General features: G+C 43.0%; 4 protein-coding genes across 8 annotated transcripts in view; all 4 read right to left on the bottom strand.

Annotated features, from left to right (window-relative positions):
• Positions 1 to 397: 397 nt before the first annotated feature.
• Positions 398 to 10,121, bottom strand: LOC115015946 (glutathione S-transferase A-like). Its single transcript, XM_029443605.1, has 7 exons — positions 9,999 to 10,121; positions 5,293 to 5,478; positions 5,106 to 5,171; positions 4,788 to 4,890; positions 1,881 to 1,999; positions 793 to 878; positions 398 to 668 (listed from the first exon to the last, which is right to left on the bottom strand). Exons 1-7 carry the CDS (start codon positions 10,110 to 10,112, stop codon positions 536 to 538), a joined length of 807 nt encoding a protein of 268 aa, XP_029299465.1. The 5' UTR covers positions 10,113 to 10,121; the 3' UTR covers positions 398 to 535.
• A 2,661-nt stretch (positions 10,122 to 12,782) lies between these two features.
• On the bottom strand, positions 12,783 to 16,148 carry LOC115015947 (glutathione S-transferase A-like). The gene is made up of 6 exons (XM_029443606.1): positions 15,899 to 16,148; positions 15,705 to 15,770; positions 15,387 to 15,489; positions 14,422 to 14,540; positions 13,290 to 13,375; positions 12,783 to 13,162 (listed from the first exon to the last, which is right to left on the bottom strand). Exons 1-6 carry the CDS (start codon positions 16,133 to 16,135, stop codon positions 13,030 to 13,032), a joined length of 744 nt encoding a protein of 247 aa, XP_029299466.1. The 5' UTR covers positions 16,136 to 16,148; the 3' UTR covers positions 12,783 to 13,029.
• Positions 16,149 to 18,479: 2,331 nt separating this feature from the next.
• gstr (glutathione S-transferase rho) lies at positions 18,480 to 21,328 on the bottom strand. The gene is made up of 6 exons (XM_029443609.1): positions 21,086 to 21,328; positions 20,168 to 20,233; positions 19,928 to 20,033; positions 19,458 to 19,576; positions 19,280 to 19,368; positions 18,480 to 19,173 (listed from the first exon to the last, which is right to left on the bottom strand). Exons 1-6 carry the CDS (start codon positions 21,251 to 21,253, stop codon positions 19,041 to 19,043), a joined length of 681 nt encoding a protein of 226 aa, XP_029299469.1. The 5' UTR covers positions 21,254 to 21,328; the 3' UTR covers positions 18,480 to 19,040.
• A 232-nt stretch (positions 21,329 to 21,560) lies between these two features.
• Positions 21,561 to 22,731, bottom strand: part of fhod3a (formin homology 2 domain containing 3a) — a 52,065-nt gene continuing 50,894 nt past the window's right edge. For 2 of the 5 annotated variants that reach the window (XM_029443581.1, XM_029443582.1), the window contains one exon: positions 21,566 to 22,731. This exon is cut by the window's right edge and continues 519 nt beyond it. The gene's annotated coding sequence lies outside the window, so the exon portion shown is untranslated. The other 3 variants (XM_029443583.1, XM_029443584.1, XR_003833043.1) reach the window with 2 other exon arrangements.

Genomic DNA, 22,731 nt, shown 5'->3' with positions numbered 1-22,731 from the left:
TGCCTGCAGTCTGGTCTCCAGCTCGGCCTCTTCGCCGGCTTCCTGAGCGGCTCCACCTGCCTCAAGCCCGGCCTCCTGAGCGGCCCCGCCCGCTTCGCCGGTCTCGCCCGCTTCGGTACATTGCGTCTCTTTAAAAGTTGTTGTTTGGCCTTACAGTGACTAACTCCGTGTTTTTGCCACAGTTGTAATACATATGCCTAAGGTCTTTGTGCTTTTGATCTTATCTGGTAGACATAAATGTTTTGACACTAAAGGAGAAAGAGCACTGAGTGAATATTGTTCAATTGTATTGAGGGAGAGTCAGAATTTGAGCTGTCAGGAGATGAGGAAGAGAGCCAGGCAGTAAAGCATTTTTTTTAATGTTTTATTTGGAGCAGAAAAATAATAATCTGCAGTTCAAGACACAAACGCATCATGTAAAAGGAATTACCATCCACAGTAAGAGCAAAAAATAAAAAAAATAAAAAATATTATGCAGCCAGCTAAAAGTAGTGCAACGCAAGGAGAGGTGCCAAATTATACAAGAGAAAGAATCTCAGAGGTCTTTCAGTAGATCCTGTCCCTGTGGGTTCTCCAGCCAAGTTGGAGGCCAGCTGGCTTTGATGCTGGGTCTGTCCTTCAGAGAGTTATAGTATGCTGCCAGGTTAGGGTAACGCTCTTCACAAAATCTATTTTAAAAAAAAGGGAGAAAAGTTGGTGTGAATTTCAAAACGCATTTTCCATGTATGCCATTTGGTGATCAATGCATTCATTTTGTCAAGCAGCTAATTTTCAGTGATTTACTACACATACCCAAAACGATAGAGATAAGCGACGCTTGGAAAAAACACCACATCCGCCAGAGAAAAGTTCTTTCCTGCCACAAAAGAGCCTGAGGCCTAGAAGACAAATAAAGAGTTAGTGCCAGATTCTTGTACTTGTGGGCAGTTCTGACAACCACAATACTCATGTCAGCTGCTGAAGAGGGCTGCATTTATTTGCCATTAAGCAGAATACATAAATGTAAGCTATGATGGATGGCTATACAGTAGCTAGCTAAAATATATAGTTGCATTTGCCTTTAAAGAACTAGTTCAACATATTGGAAATTAAACGTTGCTATTTTGCCAACAGTTAGATTAGAAGATCTATAGTACACCCGTCCATTCTCTTTGAGCAGCCATTTAGTTTAACTTAACAAAAAAAGATTGAAAAGTAGCTAGACTGGCTCCATCCAAAAGGTACCAGAGTTCACCAACCGGCACCTCTAAAGCGCACCAATTAGCATGTTATATATTTTTTGTTAAATTTGTGTAAAACCAACAAGGTGTAGTGTTACTGGTGGTTATCTGCTGGACTATTTCTCAGCCAGAAGCAGTGACTGCCTGGTTAGTGGGGTACACAACCCCACGTAAAACCACAACTAGCAGTTTTCTGGGGGGGGGGGGGGGACAGCTAGCAAGGCTCCATAAAACCACAACTTCACAATTATATTTTTTGCACGGAATTAACAAGAGGGATGTAAAGTATTTATTAGTAAGTTTTAGAGGTGGCCGTAGGTGCAATTTGTTATTTTCAGGCAGAGCTAGACTAGCAGTTTCCCATGTCTCCTGTCTTTATGCTAAGGTAAGCTAACTATCCGCTGGTGGTAGCTTCATAATTACCATACAGACATGAATGGTACGCTTTTAATCAAACTCAGAAGGTAAATAAGGGTAGCCCATCTCCCAAAATGCTGCTGCTCATACAGAACAACATTACATATATACACAACATGTAATTGCAGTGTTAGTTCAACAAACTCTTAGCAATTGTCACTTCATTTAAAATCCTTCCTCTGCAGCTCTGTATATTTTGTTTTGTGTGTTGTGTGTTTGAGGGTATAGTATTTATACATTTACCTTCTGCAGGTATCCCTCCCACAGCTTAATCTCAGCACTCAGATCCTCTCTGTTTCTCTTCACAGCAGAGTCGTGTCTCTCTGCCTCCGGGACCATCCAGTTGTAGTAGATAACAATCGCTTAAAAAAAAAAAAACAGGCAGTCAGTCATGACGGCTGCCCTCAGAGTCAAAAGGTATGAGAGATAAAATGTATCCACTTCTTTTACAAACATACACTCCAACATTGTGCCAATCAATTTAATTTCCCCTGCAGTTGAGGGCAGAGACCCTGTCCGGGAGCTCTTCAACTCACACCTCCGGCGGAGCTTTCCAGACATCCCTGTGGAGGCATTGAACCTGAGTGAGCGATGTTCAAAACCTCTATGGTGGTTCAAAACCACCGTGGTGGACCCCGGTGGTCAGGGAAGCCGTCCGACTGAAGGAGTCCTTCCGGGTTATGTTATCCGAGAGGCAGAGGAAAAGCAGCGGGTGTGGGAGAAGGACTTCCAGTCGGCACCAAGGTACTTCTGGAAAAGCGTCCAGCACCTCAGGAGGGGGAAGCGGGGAACCATCCAAGCTGTGTACAGCAAGGTTGGGACCCTTCTGACTTTGACTGAGAAGGTTATCGGGCGGTGGAAGGAGCACTTTGAGGAACTCCTGGATCCGACTAATTCTGTGGTAGAGGCAGAAGCTGAGGGGGACCATCGTCAATTTCCCTGATGGAGGTCACTGAGGTAGTCAGACAACTTCAGTGGTAAAGCCGCAGGGGTTGATGAGATTCGTCCAGAAATGCTGAAGGCTTTGGGTGTTGAGGGGATGTCTTGGTTGACACGCCTCTTGAACATTGTGTGGAAGTCTGGGACAGTGCCTAGCGGTTGGCAGACTGGGGTGATGGTTCCCCTATTCACAAAAGGGGACCAGAGAGTGTGTGCCAACTACAGGGGTATCACACTTCTCAGCCTCCCTGGTAAAGTCTACTCCAAGGTGATGGAAAGGAGGGTTCGGCAGATAGTTGAACCTCTGATTGAAGAGGAACAATGCAGATTCCGTCCTGGTCGTGGAACAATGGACCAACTCTTCACTCTCACAAGGATCCTGGAGGGGGCCTGGGAGTACACCCATCCGGTCTACATGCGTTTGGGGATCTGGAGAAGGCGTATGATACTGTGGGAGGTGCTGCGGGAGTATGGGGTGAGGTGGTCACTTCTGAGGGCCATCCAATCCCTGTACGCCCAAAGCGAGAGTTGTGTCCAGATCTCGGCAGTAAATCAGACTTGTTCCCAGTGAATGTTGGCCTCCGCCAGGGCTGCGCTTTATCACCAATCCTGTTTGTGATTTTCACAGACAGGATATCGAGACGTAGTCGTGGATGAGAGGGGTTAAAGTTTGGTGGCCTAAGGATCTCATCGCTGCTCTTTGCAGATGATGTGGTCCTTATGGCATCATCGGTCTGTGACCTTCAGCAGTCACTGGATTGGTTCGCATCCCAGTGTGAAGCAGTTGGGATGAGGATCAGCACCTCAAAATCTGAGGCCATGGCTCTCAGCAGGAAACCGGTGGATTATCTACTCCGGGTAGGGAATGGGACCTTACCCCAAGTGAAGGAGTTAAAGTACCTCGAGGTCTTGAGAGATTGGCAAGAGAATCGAAGCAGTGGGGGCGGTACTGCATTCGCTTTACTGCACTGTTGTGATGAAAAGAGAGCTGAGCCAGAAGGCAAAGCTCTCGATCTACCGGTCAATCTTCGTTCCTACCCTCACCTTTGGTCATGAAGGCTGGGTCATGACCAAAAGAACGAGATCGCGGTTACAAGCTGCCAAAATGGGTTCTCAGGCGGGTGGCTGCCGTCGCCCGTAGAGATAGGGTGAGAAGTTCAGCCATCCATGAGAGAGACTCGGAGTAGAGCCACTCCTCCTTTACATTGAAAGGAGCCAGGTGAGGTGGTTCGAGCATCTAGTAAGGATGCCACCCTAGGGAGGTGTTCCAGGCACGTCCTGCTGGGAAGAGACCCAGGGGAAGACCCAGGACTCGGTGGAGAGATTATATCCTCACTGGCCTGGGAACGCCTCAGGATCCCCCAGTCTGAGCTGGCAGATGTGGCCCGGAGAAGGGAAGTTTGGGGTTCCTTACTGGAGCTGCTGCCCCCGAGACCTGACCCCGGATAAGCAGTAGACGATGGATGGATGCAGTTGGGTGGAGTCAGTCAGGACATTATATAACATCAGTTTCAAACTGTTAAAGTGGCTCAAATAAAATTTTAAGCAGCCTACTTAGAAAACATTATGTTCAATGAACTGTGTTTCTGCTTATGCACGAGTCCAATGTAATTAATTTGGAATGCAGCCCTCTTCTTGTTGCACTCCAAAAACTGATGTACTCTGTCTCATGACTTGCGTTTAGTATGCAAGCTATTCTGAGCACGTTATCCTTTGTGGAATTATTATTTTGACCTTTCATGACCTCTTTTAAAAAGGGTGCAGCACATAGTCTTAATACATGGCACCATGGCTTAATTATGTGAATAGACAGCTCATTAGTGCTTGGTGTGAGTGTGTCAGGTCCCTTGGGGGGGGGGGGGCAGTTGATGTTGAGCTCCCTCTGTGGAGATTGACTTGACTGAAGACATGAAGTCTCAGAGGTTTAAAAAAGATGGCAGTTTGGTGTACCGTGTATGTTGCCAAGAGCAATGTAGTTGAAAGTCCCATAAGACAGAAATCAGAATGGCAACAACATCAGCTTAGTCATGAAGTCTTTACTGAGAAAAAGATGTGGTAGCCTGGTTAGTTTTTAACAACTAAATCCAAGTGGCTCAAATATAATGGCAATTTATTGCTATAGTAAACATGCAGGATTTACAGGGTCAACAGCTGCGTTTTAGTTTGCAAAACAGTAAAATACTGCAACTTTACTTGTCAGGGTTAACATACCCATTTTCTGGTGGAAGTCGAGACACTCAAACATGCGCTGGTACATCAATGCTTGCTCAGCTGGGCAGTCAGGGATCAGCTTTTTTCCCTGGGAAAACTGGCTCTGTTGTTGGAGACATGGAAAGAGCAACCATTATGATCACAACGGCACAGCGCTCCGGTTGCTTTTCCTCTGGAGGTGTCATGTGTCCGTTGTCAATGAGGCATTGTTGAACACACAGCACAATGAACCCACCTACTTATTAACTCCTTGGTGTTATATGGCTGCATTAAATTTTAACTATGTGCCCGAGTTCCACACTTGGGCCAATATCTTACCTCCAGGTACATGCAGGCAGCGTAGGAATCATTCAGGACATAGTTTTTATGTTTGAAGGAAGGAAGCTTTGAGAAAGAGAGAGTGGAATAAAACATTGTTAGAAATGAATATAAATGTATGCATGTCAGGAAAAAGCAGATTCACACAAATTGTATTATGTCTAGGTAATGTTTAAAGTGAACTTACCTGTCCCCTGGGATTCATGTCCATGACTTCCTTTGACTTGTGCTCCCCTTTCTCAAACGAAAGCAGTTTTTGGTTGTAGCCCTGCAGGTTCTTCTCCTCCAAAACGATCATGATCCTCCAGCAGGGAGTAGAGCCAGCGCCCCACAGCACAGTCCTTGGCCATGGTTTTATAGTCAACTGCAGCACCTGAGGTTGTTAGTAGTGGTGGAAGAAGTTCTGAGTGAAGTTGGAGCATTCAGATGCATAGTTATATAACAAGCTCCACCCCTTTACATCCATTGGTGGAATTAAGTCCCATCCCATTTTTGTGTTATCGCCAAAGATCTGTGACTCAAGATAGTTCACACCCTACCCAAGTATGTTAACCCCCCCCCCCCCCCCCCAATTATGTTAAGTCAGGGCAACATGATATCATATTGAAAGTTTGCGTATTTTAGTTGCTGCATTAAACTAATCTAATGTGGATTATTCATCCAGCTGCATGTATCTGCAGGCATTGGTGAAGTCATATATGAGAAGCAGAGACTTCTTGCTTTGCATCAATACTCCTTGATCTATACCATGCAGAAGTGTCATGAGGACAAAAAGAAAATTAAAAACAAACATGAATTTCACCCAGAAATAATAATAATAATAATAATAATAATAATAATAATGGGGACTTATAGTTATACACTGAAATTGTAATTACCAATCACCCTATTAAGTAAAAGTTCGTACTTTATACTAAATAGTAATTTTATTATATCTTTCCAACAAACATTATTTATAAAATATTATGATCTGTGATCTCGTTCTTCTTGGTTTAGAAGAACGGGTGGCTGGCGTATCCCTTAGAGATAGGGTGAGAAGCTCAGCCATCCATGAGATACTCGGAATACAGGCCCACAGGAGGCGGGGCAAGAGGCCGCTCTGGAGGACAGCGAGGCGGACGGGACCGTTTTGGAGGCCGTGCTGAAGGCGGGCGGAGAGACTGGGCTGGAGGCGGAGGGAGCCGGGACCTCAGGAGGAGAAAGGAGCGAAGGGACCTCGGGAGGAGAAGGGAGCGAAGGAACCTCGGGAGGAGAAGGGAGCGAAGGGAGCACAGGGGCTGGGGTCCCGAGGGACAGAGGAAGCACAGGGGCTGGTATCCCGAGGGACAGAGGGAGCACAGGGGCTGGTGTCCCGAGGGACAGAGGGAGCACAGGGGCTGAGGTCCCGAGGGACAGAGGGAGCACAGGGGCTGAGGTCCCGAGGGACAGAGGGAGCACAGGGGCTGAGGTCCCGAGGGACAGAGAGAGCACAGGGGCTGAGGTCCTGAGGTGCAGCTGGGGAACAGCTGGGTCCTCGAGGGGCAGCTGGGGAACAGCTGGGTCCTCGAGGGGCAGCTGGGGAACAGCTGGGGCCTGCAGTGGTCCGGCAGCGGGAGTCCGCGGATGTCCACCAACGGGAGCGGGAGTCTGCGGAGGTCCACCAACGGGAACGGGAGTTTGCGGAGGTCCGCCAACAGGAAATGGAGGCTGCGGAGGTCCGGCAGCGGGAACTGGAGGCTGTCGCGGCCCGGCAGCGGAAACGGGGGACTGGGAGCAGACCTGACGGCGGCTTGCATTACTAAATCACCTCCTTAGAGGCCAGAAGGCCCTCTGAACAATCAGAGGACCTCCCAGGGCCAGGCGAGTGACCAGGAATGGGTCAGGAGCCGGTATAGTGGGAACGGCCGGTAGGAAAGCTGGCAGGGAGGCAGACTGATCTGCCAGGTTGAGGAAATCCCTGATTTCCTCAGACAGAAGGTTCCTCAACCAAGGCTTCGCTGCCATCTTCCTGTGGGTCTTATGAAGGAGGGCCTGTTTGTCCCTCTTACTGGTGGCCTCCTTCCATTGCCCAAGACAACATATTAGTGAAACATAAAGTATATAATAATCATCGTCTTAAGAAGAACATCCTTTGTCCACCGCACAAGGAAAAAGGTCCTAAAAGAACCCCACAATTAAAGGAGAAAAATGGAAGAAACCTCTGGGAGATCAACTGAGGAGGGATACCTCTCCCAGGAAGGACAGATGTGCAATAGATGTTGTGTGTACAGGATAAACAACATAGTACAAATACAACATCCATTTGACAGAAATTATGTTGAGATCAAAAATAAAAAGAAAGGATGAATCCAAGATAATGTCAAAAAGGCTTCCCGGTGTCAGGTAGGACCAGGGTAGCAGGCGCAGCCAAGATTCACAATCCAAACGTAAACTTTAACAGTGGCAACCTGCCACATGAAAGACACAGAAACTCCAGGGATGATGCCCCGGATGCTGAGTTAGTGACAGACATTTACATAAATGCATACAGATAAAGAGGGAGGGGAGGAGAGAGGAAGAGAAGGAGGAGAGCAGGGAGGTATCCCCCGGCAGTCTAAACCTATAACAGCATAACTAGGGGCTGGTCCAAGGCAAGTCTTGTCACAGTCTGGTTGCATTTTGGTTACCTGTTTTATTTTGAAATGTTCACTCCCCCTTGTTTCATGTCTAGCTGTACTTCCTGTCTGTGTGTTTCCCTCTCTTCCTGATTGTTAATGTGTTCCTCCTGTGTCTATTTACCCTGGCCTTGTGTCTTTATCTTTCTCCCCCAGCTGTGTCTTGTTCCCTCGTTTGGTGTCTGTGTATATATCTGCCCCAGTGTGCCTTGTTGGATTGCCTTTCATATTATGTGCCTGTCCCCTGCCTGCCTGTCCCCTGCCTGTCCCCTGCCTGTCCCCTGTCCCCTGCCTGTCCCCTGCCTGTCTGTCCCCTGTCTGTCTCCTGCCTGTCTGTCCCCTGCCTGTCCCCTGCCGTGCTTCCCTGTGTCTACCTCTGGTTCGGTTTGTGTTTCTTTAGTTTTATTTGTTACTTTGTATTTTCTGATTCAGTTTTGTTTATTAAAGGCTCGCTTTTTGTTAAAACATCGTCTGTTTTGCTGCCATTGGGTCCTCTCCTGTACAATATCTTGACATAACCGTGACAGAACGATCCGACCAATTATGGACCCAGCAGACAACTTGGAGGAGGATCTTTATGACCTTTCTTACACACTATTGTGTATTTTCGGGGAGTGGAGTAGAGCTCCTTGTTGGGAGATCAAACAGGCTGCCCTAAGAATGGCACACAGAAGTGGCTGCTAGACCCGGGCTAAGGAGTATTTTGCCTGGGTACCTCCAAGACTTTTTAGACTCTGCTCCTACTGCCGGGCCGCGACAGCCCCCCGTTCCTGCTGCCGGGCAGTGACAGCCCCCCGTTCCTGCTGCCAGGTCTCGACAGAACCCAGTTCCTGCTGCCGGACAGCGGCAGACTTCCGTTCCTGCTGTTCCAACCCCTGACTTATTTCTGGGTACTCGCCTGGCGGAGGAGATCTGGCCGTTCAGACCGCCATAATGTCAGTTCTCAGAACCCAGTTCCTGCTGCCGGGCCTCGACTGAACCCAATTCCTGCTGCCAGGGCCTCCGCAGACTCCTGTTCTTGCTGCCGGACCTCCGCAGACTCCTGTTCTTGCTGCCGGACCTCCGCAGACCTCCGTTCCCGCTGCCGGATCTCCGCAGACCTCCGTTCCTGCAGCCGGACCTCTCCAGACCTCCGTTCCTGCAGCTGTGGCACCTCTGCAAACCCCAGTTCCTGCTGCTGCCGGACCTCTGCAGACCCCGGGCGCCCCCCTGCTGCCTCTGGAGACCTCCACACTGGCCTTCTGAGCGGTTCCACCCGCATCCAGCCCGGCCAACACGCCGGCCTCCTGATCGGCTCCGCCCGCATCCAGCTCTGCCCTAGAGTGGCACCGCCCGCCTCGTTGTCCTCCAGAGCGACCTTGTCTGCATCCTGAGCGGCCCTGCTTGCTTCGCCGGTCTCCAGCCCCTTCTCGTCGACCTCTCTCGACTTCCTGCCTGGACTTTCCCCATCAGTTTTGTTTCCTGGCCTTGTTTGCCCCTTGTCAGTAATGTTACCTGGTTTCTTCCTCATGTCCTGCACGTGCCTACCCTGTGTCTTCCTCGGTTTGGTTTGTGTTATTTTGTATTTTTGTACTTTGGATTCAGCTTTTGTTATATTAAAGGCTCGCTTTTTGTTATATCATCGTCTGCTGAACTGCTTTTGGGTCCTCTCCTACACCACAACATGACACTGACATACGTCTGCATTGTCCACCAGCTCAAAGCGAATGTAAGCACTTCGGAAATAAACGTCTGTTAGCAGGGAGGAACAGGGTTAAACTACATAAACATTTCACTAATAAACTGAAATGATAGATGATAAACATTCATATCACAATATATTGTTTTTAGATCTGGACTTCTAGCTATGGGCTTTAATTCTTAGTGTAAAAAAAACTTTACAACCCAAGTAAGACTTGCAGTCCACAGCCATGCGACATCAGTCATGAGAAGTTCACATCATCCTGTGGGGAGTGTGTGTGTACTAAATTGCATGGCAATCCATTCATAATTATTGAGACATTTCACTCATCTCTAAAGTCAGGGGATCACAAAAGTCTTTTGGAAGCTTCATCTGGGAACCATGTATGTCAAGAGAAAAGTTTGTGTAGGAGCCAATTAGCACTCCTGCTATAAGTAGGAACCAATGTTTGCTTTCCGGCGGAACACCACTGTCAACAAACATTGGTTCCTACTTATAACGGTGAAAATATAAATTTCCAGACATTAATTAAACAATCTACACTTCTTGTACTAAACAAAATTTAGATACAGGTCTCACAATAATGTTGGTCTTGGTTTGCAGCTTGACAGAGCGCACAAGACCCCTTTTGTCCGGAAAAACCTTCAATACTTTGCCGAGAGGCCAGGAACCACGTGGAGCTGAAGAATCCATGATGACTACAACATCTTCAGCGACCAAACTCCTTTTCTTTTGATTCCACTTCTGCCTCTCTTGTAGTAACGACAGGTATTCCCCAACCCACCGCTTCCAAAACAGATCAGACATGTGAAACGTCGCTGGAGGCAAGTTCAATACATCTAGTATTGTGAGACCTGTATCTAAACTTTGTTTAGTACAAGAAGTGTAGATTGTTTAATTAATGTCTGGAAATGTATGTTTTCACCATTAACTCCTTTTATTGTTTGCAGGAAATTGTTTGTTCCACCTGTACTAACAATTAGGGGCTGGTGTGTATTAGCCAATTAGCACTCCTGCTATAAATAGGAACCAATGTTTGTTGAAGGTGGTGTTCCGCCGGAAAGCAAACAGTTTTTGACCACATACAAGTTGGCGAAGGTAGCATTTGCTCCCGCAGGCTAACCCATTGTGTGTCTAAATGTCATGGTATGTTTGCTGATGGAAAAAGAAATAAACGGACTGAATGTTCAATTGCAAATGTTTGGAATCGGAATCTTTATTTCAGCAGGCACGACAACAAGTGCGTCAACTAGAGCAACAAAGCGGAACCCCAGTGGCTTAAAGCGTTGGCTTAGCCTCTACAGTTTGTGTCAACCCTAATTAACATAGGTTATCTAAATAACATTTTCACAGCTTTAGCTTACCATTAGATAGCCTTTCTGACAGAAATCTATGCCCTCTTTTCAAATCTACCAGACTCCTTTGATAAAAGTCATTTTACCTTGCAGAACTACCTCTGCCCTGATCAGTTAGTTTGTTTGCATTATTGTGTGACTTTAGGATAATTAACCACATTTTTGGTGGCGTTGTGAGATCCATCTACTGTAGTTAATACACTGACTATGTATAAGTAACTCATACAACCCCATTTCAAACAATCTAAACTATCTCTTTAAATTGAGTTAGTCGAGCCACAAACCCAAAGTACTTCAGATGGTATACTAAAAGCATGTCCTTTCTGACAGTTTTAGAGTTGATTAGTAATACATCCAGCTGACAGAAGCGTGATGGTAACCCAGATGTGGTTCCTTCTTTAGCTATGGTCACCATTTCATTTTTGTTCTTCAGGTTATAACTGTAGACATTACTGCAAAAAAAAAGAAAAAATATTTGTTTTTTGAGGAAATAAGAGTAAGAGGTATTAAGAGGATAAGAGGTATTATTGAAAAAGAGAATCAAATATTTAACCATATCAGGACAGTTAAGATACTTTTTTTTCTAGGAAAGGAAAAAGTTATATATTTGACTTCCTGTCAAAAGAGAAGTAGGTGGAGGATGGATGATCAGAACACAATGCCTGACAGTGTCCAGGAGAGGCAGCAGGAAGAACCATGAGGTTGTTCCCCAGTATGCCAGTGTTTGTAAAAAGCTTGGCCTCACATGCTGTACAAAACACAATAAAAACAATAAGAGAGCATGTTGGTGATGGCCTAGTGATCTAGTGGTATGCCTTCCAAACAAAACACTAGAAGGTTGGGAGTTCAATACCAGGCTGCCACCATTGTACCCCTGAGCAAGGTACTTAACCCTGAGTTGCTCCAGGGAGACTTTCCTTGTAGATAGTTAAATGTAAGTCTCTGGATAAGCGTGTCTGCTAAATGACCTGTAATGTTACATGAATTAACATAGTTTGCACTTGAGGTGCCAGAGCAAAATCTGACCTCTCATTGGTTGAATTAAAGTTTAATCCTAAAACCTCCAGGTATGTAGTTTTCCTATTTTCAGAGTTCAAATTTTATTTTCACTTTCCTCTTTTCTGAAAAATATGTCACTATTCACAAAAAAAAGCATTATTTTTTACAATATTTGTAATCACTTGTGTACTGCTTGTTTAGTACCTGTTATCTTTAGTCCAGTCAGCCCGGACAAAGGTAAAGAAGAGACAGGAGGGGTGCTGGGTGCAAAGCTGCTGACAGTGTTTAGCATCAGGAGAGTAGACAAATTTGATGTCGTTTCTCAGGAAATCCACATCCTCCAAAAGCTGTGGACTACATTCTAAAGAAATGCACATGTACAAATACATATATAATACATTCTGCCACTTGAAGTGTTCAAGTTACAATATATAATGTACATGTGTATTACATTGACCCAAGGAGAGGATGCAGAACCATCAAATTCAAATAAGTTTTCAGCTTCTCAGTTTCAAAGCCGATAAAGATTCTTGAAGCACAGCTGCAGTGAAAGAGCTGGTTCTGCAACTGCAGCTTGGTCAAAGGTCTATTTAACAATTTAACCGTGGCAGTTATAAAGGCAGTTCTTTATAAATGATGACCGGTCAGATCTATTGGCTTTTTCAAAATCCAGATTAATCAACATTTGTATGCTCTAGCATCAAGACCTTGGAACAATGTTCGGTTTACCTTTGCTCTGCTAACTCTCTCAGACATTCATTGTATAGTGTCCTGGTTATATTTTGTCTCTATTAAGTTGTTTGGCCTTACAGTGACTAACCCTGTGTTTTCTCCACAGTTGTAATACACATGTCAGAAGTCTTTGTGCGTATTTGTTTTTGACACTTCGGGAGAAAGAGCACTGAGTGAAGATTGTCCAATATTACTGAAGGAGAGTCAGAATTTGAGCTGTCAGGAGATGAGGAAGAGAGCCAGGCAGTAAAGAAGTGTTTAACAGAGCACTCAAAGATGAAAATATATATATTTTTTATTAATGTTTTGTTTAGCGCACAACCAGAATGATCAGCGGTTCAAGCCACAAACACATCATGTAAAAGGAACCAACAGCGACAGTAATGGCAATACATTTTTATTTTATTTTATTTTTATTTTATTTTTTTTAAATGCAGCCAGCAAATAGTAGTGCAATGCAAGGAGTGGTGCCAAATTACACAAGAGAAACAGTTCCATTGTGTCGGCTGATGTCCCTTTGAATCTCAGATGCCTTTCAGTAGGTCCTGTCCCTGTGGGCTCTCCAGCCAGGTCGGAGGCCAGGTGGCTTTGATGCTGGGTCTGTCCTTCAGAGAGTTGTAGTATGCTGCCAGTTTAGGGTAACGCGCTTCACAAAATCTATAATAAAAACAAAAGTTGGTGTGAATTTCAAATTACAAACATATTTTCCATGTATGCTCCTTGGTGATCAATGCATTCATTTTGTCAACCAGCTTAGTAATTTTCAATGATTTAATACACATACCCAAAACGGTAGAGATAAGCGACGCTTGGAAAAAACATCACATCCGCCAGTGAAAAGTTCTTTCCTGCCACGAAAGGGCCTGATGCCTAGAAGACAAATACAGAGTTAATGTCAGATTCTTGTACTTGTGGGCAGATCTGACAACCACAATACTCATGTCAGCTGCTGAAGAGTGCTGCATATATTTGCCATTATCCCCATTAACCATAATACATAAATGTAAGCGATGATGGATGGCTATACAGTAGCTAGCTAAGATATATAGTTGAATCTGCCTTTAAATAACTAGTTCAACATATTGGAAAATACATAATAATGTTTGTTTATTTGCCAACAGTTAGATAAGAAGATCTATACACTGGTCCGTTCTATGGGAGCAGCCATTTAGCTTAGCTTAACAAAAAAAAAAACATTGAACAGCAAGACTGGCTCTGTCTAAAAGCTACCACAATTCACCAACCAGCACCTTTAAAGCACACCAATTAGCATGTTATATATATATTTTTTGTTTACTAAATAGTAGTGTTACTGGTGGTTATGTGCTGGAACATTTCTTGGCCAGAAGCAGTGACTTCCTGGTTAGTGTGGCTCACAACCCCACGTAAAACTACAATTTGCAGTTTTCTGGAACCAGCAGTCAGTTAGCTTAGCTTAACTTTAATCTGGGGGGGGGGGGGGGGGAGAAACAGCTAGCAAGGTTCTGTAAAACAACAACGTCACAATTATATTGTTTGTACAGAATTAACAAGGATGTAGGCTATAGTGTTTATAAGCAAGTTTTAGAGGTGGCCGTAGGTGCAATTTGTTATTTTCAGACAGAGCCAGACTAGCTGTTTTCACATGTCTCCAGTCTTTATGCTAAGGTAAACTAACTATCCGCTGGTGGTAGCTTTAGAATTACCATACAGACATGAATGGTAGGCTTTTAGTCAAACTCAGAAAGCAAATAAGGGTACCCCATCTCCCAAGCTGCTGCTCCTGCTCATACAGAACAACATTCCCCACATACAACATGCAATTGCAGTGATAGTTCAACAAACTCTGAGCAATTATCACTTTATTTAAAATCCTTCCTCTGCAGCTCTGCGTCTTTTGTCTTGTGTGTTTGAGGGTATAGTATTTATACATTTACCTTCTCCAGGTATCCCTCCCACAGCTTAATCTCAGCAGTCAGAGCCTCTCTGTTTCTCTTCACAGCAGAGTCGTGTCTCTCTGCCTCCGGGACCTTCCAGTTGTAGTAGATAACAGTCGCTGAAAAATGTAAAAAAAACAAAACAGGCAGTCAGTCATGACGGCTGCCCTCAGTCAGAAGTATCAGAGGTAAAATGTATCTTCTTTTACAAACATACACTCCAACATTGTGCCAATTGCTTTCATTTCCCTTTCAGTTGAGGGTGGAGTCAGTCAGGACATTACATAACATCAGTATCAAACTGTAAAAGTGGCTCAAATACAGTTTTAAGCAGCCTAAAACACTATGTTTACTGAACTGCATTTCTGCTTATGCACGAGTCCAATGTAATTAACTGAACGCAGCTCTCGTCTTGTTGCACTTCAAAAACTGATGTACGCCGTCTCATGACTTGAGATTTGCATGAAAGCTACACTGAGCATGCGAGCCTTTGTGGGATTATTATTTTTGACCTTTCACTAACTTTAAAAAAAGGGTGCACCACATAGACTTAATGCATGGTACCATGCATTGATTACATGAATGCACAGCTCATTAGTGCTTGGTGTGCTTGTCAGGTCCCTTGGTGGGGCAGTTGATGTCGAGCTCCCTCTGAGGAGATTGACTGAAAACATGAAGTCTCAGGGTTTAAAAAAAAAAAAGAAGAAGTGGTGGCAGTTTGGTGTACCGTGTATGTTGCAAAGAGCAATGTAGTTGAAAGTCCCATAAGACAGAACTCGTAATGGCAACAACATCAGCTTAGTCATGAATTTTTTACAGAGAAAGGGTAGCCTGGTTAGTTTTTAACAACTAAATCCAAGTGGCTCAAATGTAACGCCGATTTATTGTTGGTAATTGGTCAACAGCTACGTTTTAGTTTGCAAAACAGTAAAATACTTCAACTTTGCTTGTCCGGGTTAACATACCCATTTTCTGGTGGAAGTCGGGACACTCAAACATGCGCTGGTACATCAATGCTTGCTCAGCTGGGCAGTCAGGGATCAGCTTGTTTCCCTGGGAAAACTGGCTCTGTTGTTGGAGACATGGAAAGAGCAACCATTATGATCACAACTGCACAGCGCTCCGGTTGCTTTTCCTCTGGAGGTGTCAAGTGTCTGTTGTCAATGAGGCATTGTTGAACACACAGCACAATGAACCAACCTACTTATTAACTCCTTGGTGTTATATTGCTGCATTACATTTTAACTAGGTGCCCGAGTTCAACACTTGGGCCAATTTCTTACCTCCAGGTACATGCAGGCAGCGTAGGAATCATTCAGGACATAGTTTTTATGTTTGAAGGAAGGAAGCTTTGAGAAAGAGAGAGTGGAATAAAAACATTGTTAGAAATGAATATAAATGTATGCATGTTAGGAAAAAGCACTCACACTATTACAGGAATTGTATTGTGTCTAGGTAATATTTAAAGTGAACTTACCTGTCCCCTGGGATTCATGTCCATGACTTCCTTTGACTTGTGCTCCATTTTCTCAAACGAAAGCAGTTTTTGGTTGTAGCCCTGCAGGTTCTTCTCCTCCAAAACGATCATGATCCTCCAGCAGGGAGGAGAGCCGGAGCCCCACAGCAGAGTCATGTCCTTGGCCATGGTTTCCGTCAACTGCAGCACCTGAACTTGTGATAGTGGTGGAAGAAGTTGTGAGTGAAGTTGGAGCATGTCAGATGCATGGTTATATAGCAAGCTCCAGACCTTTGCATCCATTGGTGGAATTAAATCCCATCCCATTTTTGTGTTATCATCAAAGATCTGTGACTCAAGACAGTTGAGATAGTTCACACACTACCCAAGTATGTTAACCCTCCTTTCTTTTAAATCAAGGCAACATGATGTTATATTGAAAGTCTAAATATTTCAGTGGCTGCATTAAACTAATCTAATGTGGATTATTCCTCCAGCTGCATGTATCTGCAGGCATTAGTGAAATCACATATGAGAAGCAGACACTTCTCTTGCTTTGCATCAATACTCTTTGATCTCAACCATACGGAGGTGTCATGACGACAAAAAGGGAAAAGAAACATGAATTCCACACAATAACAGATTTTGTTGTGCAGTGATGGGGACTTATAATAGTTATACACTGAAATTGTAAATAACAATCACCCTATTAACTGAAGTTAGTACTTTATACTAAATAGTCATTTTATTAAAGCTTTCCAACAAACATTATTTATAAAATATTATCTTGGTTTATTGTTATTATTTTTAAACTATTCCTGCAGTGATTTACTTCACTATTACCTGGTGCATGTTTTTTCGGCATCCTGAAATTTGACTGTTGAAAACTCACAATGACTCAGCATTTTTCCCTCACCTCTGCACACAGAGAAAAAACCAGCTCGAGCACTTTCATTCAAACTAAACAATCAAGTTGCTGCTGTATGAATAGACACCACCTATTTAATTTATGACTACATTTGAGCGTGACATTAAAGAATTAGCAGCCACTCCGAAAATGTTCATGTATAATTAACAGTTTCTTTGTGCCTCTTTCTCTGAGTCGCTTGGTCTGCATCCAAAAGACAACTTGTTGCATAAAAGAAAACTGCAGAAATCACATGGAAAGCATTTAGCTGAAGCCTTTTCCTTCTAGTGGTTTGACTTTAAGTGAGTGCATAGGTGATATTCCACCCCTTCATGTCGTTTCACGTCCAACCTGTAATTCTTGCAGTTCAATATACAAGTGCAGGTTGTCTGTGTGAGTGTGCATGAGTCAGTTCATCCGCTTAATTTTGCTTCACCAGCATGACGTAAACAGTTTTCTGTTGACAAAGCATACGCAGAAGAATGAAAAGCAATGATGTTTACAATAAAGTCATGTTAACCAATACACCAGGTTCTGCTCGACATGCATGACTTGACCCATTTTCACATTTGATATGTTGGTTTGTATCCTGTGTACACAGGGTACCCATGCAAAAGATAATAGACTGCTCCCACTCTGTATAATGAAATTCTGAATTGATTTGAATGAAGTTGTGTCCCTCTCCTGGGAAAGTACACTTCGCTCTTGGTTTGGAAGGAGCTAAGGTTTGGGTGCAATAACAATAAACACAACAGTACAAGTGAAATCAGTTGCAACTTTAGTTTATTTTCCATGAATAGCAAAACAAATGCAACATTTACATGGATATGAACAACTAGAATTATTGCTTCCTGGTGTGTGTGTGTCTCCACTCACCAGTTACGTTTCAGTTTACATCCATATCTTTCCCATGTCATCATTTCATCATTTTATCCTATTAGACATTTCTGTGAAATCATCATAATTTGCAAGAATTCTTAATTTTCTTTGACGCCACAGTGACCTTTGAACACCAAATTCTATTCAGTTCATCCTTGAGTCCAATTCAAGGATTGAACCAAATTTAAAGAAAATACCTTTAGGTGTTCTTGAGTTCGGGACGGGCAGAGCCATAACAGAAAAACTGGGCCCTTTAAACCAAAGACAATTGTTCTTTAAAGTAAAATCTATTTCCTCTCTATTTTGCTTTTATTTTGGAATATCACAAATGTGCTCTTGTCGGCTGATTGTCAGCATATGATCATCAGCATTAATTCAATGACAGCCCTGTGTGTGCAGACTTTTCCAGCAAACAGCTTCACTGATGCATGTACGAGTCTCACTCAGTGCTTTTCCTGCGAGGAATAACTTTGGTTTCCGGAAAGTGATCTTGTAAAGGCAAATAAGAAGACGCTATTTGATCAGATAAATGTTTTCTTTTCTTTTAATAAAGTGTATTCCCCCAACTATTCCTTGTGTTTGAACTCAATGACACTGAGAAGCATACAGTGCATTGTGTTGCACAGTCACCAGAGGCTGTTGGTGCACAGTGAGTTATTCTATCTCTTCTAGATAAAACACAGCCTCTGTGATCATCAGCTGATTGGGGGGGGGGGGGGAGGACGGAGGACAGGGAAAGCCCCAGCTGCTGTGGTCTTGGTAGTGTGCAGAATCTGAAGCAAAGTTTCTAAGCTTGTAAAAACACCTCCACATAGATGCACAAGTCAGTCTTTTATTAAAGTGATGTAGACGTACATACAGTAGTGCAGCTGCTGTGAATGTCTAAAAGAAGCTTTGCACTCTACATAACAAGTAACATCATTTATATTTTATGTAAACAATGTAGTCTCATTTATGCCAAGTCATGATAACAGCGCATTTCACTCACCTTTGTGCTGGGTTACATTGTCAAAGACTGCACCTACCTTATTTGATTGAGGTATGAGATTGTAAATCTATTCTAGACTTGACCTGGAAATGAGGGTTTATTGGTTTCATGCGATTTGAAATTCAGCAAGAGTAAAATGCAAATTTTAATACACGCTTTACTCTGACTTTAATCACATTTTTGACAGAAACATGACTGACAAAAACCTTTAAACTAAATACATAAGCACATTTCTGCCCTTGTAGCACTAACACCTCAACACCTTCTTTCCAGAGCGGAAAAACAAAAGAGCTGTGTTGACTAAATGTGAGCTGAAACTGTATTAGACAAAAGCATTTTTATGGAAACCACATCATCACAAGCAGACGTGACTGAAGAGTGTGAGGGTCTCAGATGTCTTGGAGTGAGTCTTGTCCCTTGGGGTTCTCCAGCCAGTGAGGAGGCCAGCTGGCTTTGATGCTGGGCCGCTCCTTCAACAGAGCGTAATACTCTGCCAGTATTGGATATCGCTCAGCAGGCAACCTACAGAACAGAAGGTAGGAGACCGTTGAACCGCAATGTCAAGTCGTAAATCATTTATTTTTGCTCGTGTGACTTCTAGACAATGAAACAGCCTTTTCCCACTTACCCAAATCTGAAAAGAGTAGCAACAGTTGGAAAAACGGTCACATCGGCCAGAGAGAAGCACGTTCCTGCCAGGTGAGAAGTCGGGCCAAGCTTGAAAGAAAAGGAGGTGAAAAACACAGCATGTTTGAACACGCCAATGCACGTTGAGTTTGTTTGTTTGTGTTTTTTACATGCACTACCTTCTGCAGGTAACCCTCCCAGAGCTTGAGTTCAGCGCTCAGAGCTTCCCTGTTTCTCTTTAGCGCTGAGTCATGCCTCTCTCCTTCAGGGACATACCAGTCATAGTAGAGAACTGCATCTAGAAAAAATTAAAACATATATTCAAGGGATAGTGGCATCACTGGGTGTATATTCGTATTTCATTGGCAGAAAGTACTGCTAAAAATAAAGCATTTTCAAACATCAATAAGGGACTATATTAATCCGCTGATGTACATTAATTTGTTGCAGGGAGTATTTTCAGCATGGGGACAGTGCACTTGACTCAAAATGTGTCCATGTTCATTCTAACCATGACACGTCACCCAGTATGATTGGTTTTGGCTAGAGAATAACACTAACCTTACTTACTCTGCTATAACTGGCAGAAACACTTTGTTGTGCTTGTATTAAAAGGGGATTTTGAGGGATTTAAATGCATTTTTCTTACTGAGTTTTTCGTAGAATGAGAGACCCTCAAACATGCGTTGGTACATCAATGCTTGTTCTGCAGGGCTGTCTGGGATCAGTTTGTTTCCCTCAGACTTAAACTGACTCTGCCATTAAAAGAACAAAAAGACACGCACATGTGATGCCACACTTCATAATGTTGCATTTAGTGTTAGGCTGTAAAATCTGTAAAATCGCATGTTGAATTGATATGTGTTAGTTGATGGACAGGCTCACTCACCTCCAGGTAAAAACAGGCTGCGTAGGATTCATTCACGATGACGTCCCCATGTTGGAAAGAAGGAAGCTTTAAAAAAAAAAAAAAGATTATGTGAGCGAGACAGGCTATTCAAGGGTAAATGATATGAGCCTGTCTTAATACTAAAGCCAATGGGAGCTTATTAAGACAACCTGCTGAGCTGTATCTCACTGGGAACAAACTAGGTGTTTTAACAAAACATAACACTTAGCCAACTCTATTAAGAAGTACAGTGTGTGTGTGTAGTGTTTTACGGGTCAAATTACGGGTAGTGAATTTGAGCTGCCACCGCATACATGGCTTAGCCGTAACGCTTTACGCCAAACTACATTCAAAATCCAGTCAATAAAATACTATCTTGTTAAGAGTTAAAATACATACCCCAAAAAAAAAAGTATTAATAAGTTTAAGTGACACCTAAATGCTTTTTAATAATTTCGGCATGCTTTTAGTACACCTGATGCACTGTAAAAACTCTTTACTCTATCGTTGCAAGACATGTTGCTAGGCCATTGACGCCCTCTGTGGTGCGTCTGTGAAAGACACCAACGGAGTAATAGAAAGTCATACAGTTGACATTATCCTAAAGATATAAATTGTTTTGGTTAATTTAATATAAGCCGAATTAAAAGGCACATATGTGTTTAGGCTCAAGACTTCAGTCATATTTCAGCAAGTATACGTTTTTGCCGGTAAATTGGAAAACAATGCATATATATGGTTTTGAATGGAGTTTGGCATGGTCTAGCCAAACAGCACGTCTATCAGGGATTATGAAAATGGCATGTGCTAATAATACAAGCTGTTGCGATTGTTATGCGCGTTGAGGGAAATGTTAAGGGTAACGTTAGTCTAACGATAATTTACTATGTTACAGGTTACGGTGGATATAGGCCATACCTGTCCCCTGGCATTTATATCTAACACTTGTTGGGACTTGTGCTCCATTTTCTCAAACGAAAGCAGTTTTTGGTTGTAGCCCTGCAGGTTCTTCTCCTCCAGAGCGATCATGACCCTCCAGCAGGGAGGAGAGCCGGAGCCCCACAGCAGAGTCATGTCCTTGGCCATTGTTTCAGATTTATGTTGTCACTGCGACTGAATTAGAGACCAGACAGACACGTACAACATAAATAGGGAATTAATTCTAACTCTTTCCACAGTTCATGGGGGCTTTAAACTATATTATGAACTCATAATGCCGCCTGCTGGTTGGGAGGTGGTACTACAATTATTTTAATTTTATTTCTTTATCTCATCTTTATTAAACGTAATGTGTCAGACTTTTAGTCTCATTTGACACATTTTCTTTAATAGAAAATAAATAAATAAAATACACAATTTCTTTCAAAATAATGTTTTTTTTGACTGTAACACTAACTTACAGATATACAATACAATGGTGAAGTAAGTAGGTAAAATAGCATCTTTAGCCATATGGCAAACATGTGTAAATTGCATGCATTAACACAACTAGTGGGGCACAAGAGTTTAATGTGGTACCACGCTTATCTTTGATTAATTGATCTTTGTGATCTGCACAGGAGAAGTGAGCAGCAGTTTATGGCACCTCCTTAATCCAAAGCAGTGAAGAAGAATGACATCTATATCCTTTTTTTTTTTTCACTCAATGTTTTTTTTGTGTTTTATTGCAGAGTGTGTATACACAGCATTTCAAGTGAAAGTGTCTGTAACCATAGTTTCATGTTCAGCTCACCACATTATATTTATGCAGCGATATTTCCCTGTTTTTTGTTGCACTGTGAGAGGAGCAGATGGTTTAGCTGAGACTTATTATTATTATTATTATCCACACACTTTTCAAGTTCATACAAAGTACAAAGTGACCACAGAGTTCAAAGTGAATGCCCCTCTCTCAGCACGGTGCGATACTTTCAGAACACATATTTCAGCTATGACCACATCTTTCATTTATTTTATTACAATTCACAGAATAACCTCTTTTTACCCTTTCTCTGAGAAATTACAAAAATAATACATCAAATGAACCGCACTAAACATGCACACTGTAGTTCTACAGTACTTAGTACCTGGCAGCTGACAAGGGCATTTACACATTTTATGCAGAATTCTCTGCAATGTCCTTCAAAATAGATTTAAAATTTAAAAAATGTCTTTAACTTTTCGTCTTTTTACACTTTACAAACATTTCCTCTGAGATAAATACTTCCTTTTGTCTGTGTCGTTCATTTCAGCATTAGAAACTAATAATGTTGAGTAAGGTGCAAGATGTCCGAGTTTTGCAAACAAATATTTTGCCAAACTTAAAAAAAGTAAATTGTAATCAACAGTCGTACCCGATATAACTTCACCTGTGAATGTGACATGTGTGAGTTATCTGAGAAGTAGGAGGTGACTGAAACAAGAAGGAGGGACACCCAAAAGGTTCAGTACCGTCCCTTTTAAAAGAAAGGCACATCACATCAGATTGTAAGACTTTCTCAGTCCTACTAAACACAACCACACTTGTACACTTGTCAAATGTGCAGCTGCAGAGACATTTGCCTCTTTGTTTGTGACGATCTCTC

Source organism: Cottoperca gobio, chromosome 11 (genome assembly GCF_900634415.1).
Source record: "Cottoperca gobio chromosome 11, fCotGob3.1, whole genome shotgun sequence".
Classification (NCBI taxonomy): domain Eukaryota; kingdom Metazoa; phylum Chordata; class Actinopteri; order Perciformes; family Bovichtidae; genus Cottoperca; species Cottoperca gobio.
Note: the sequence above shows the minus strand (reverse complement) of the source record. Positions and strands in the feature narration are given on the sequence as shown.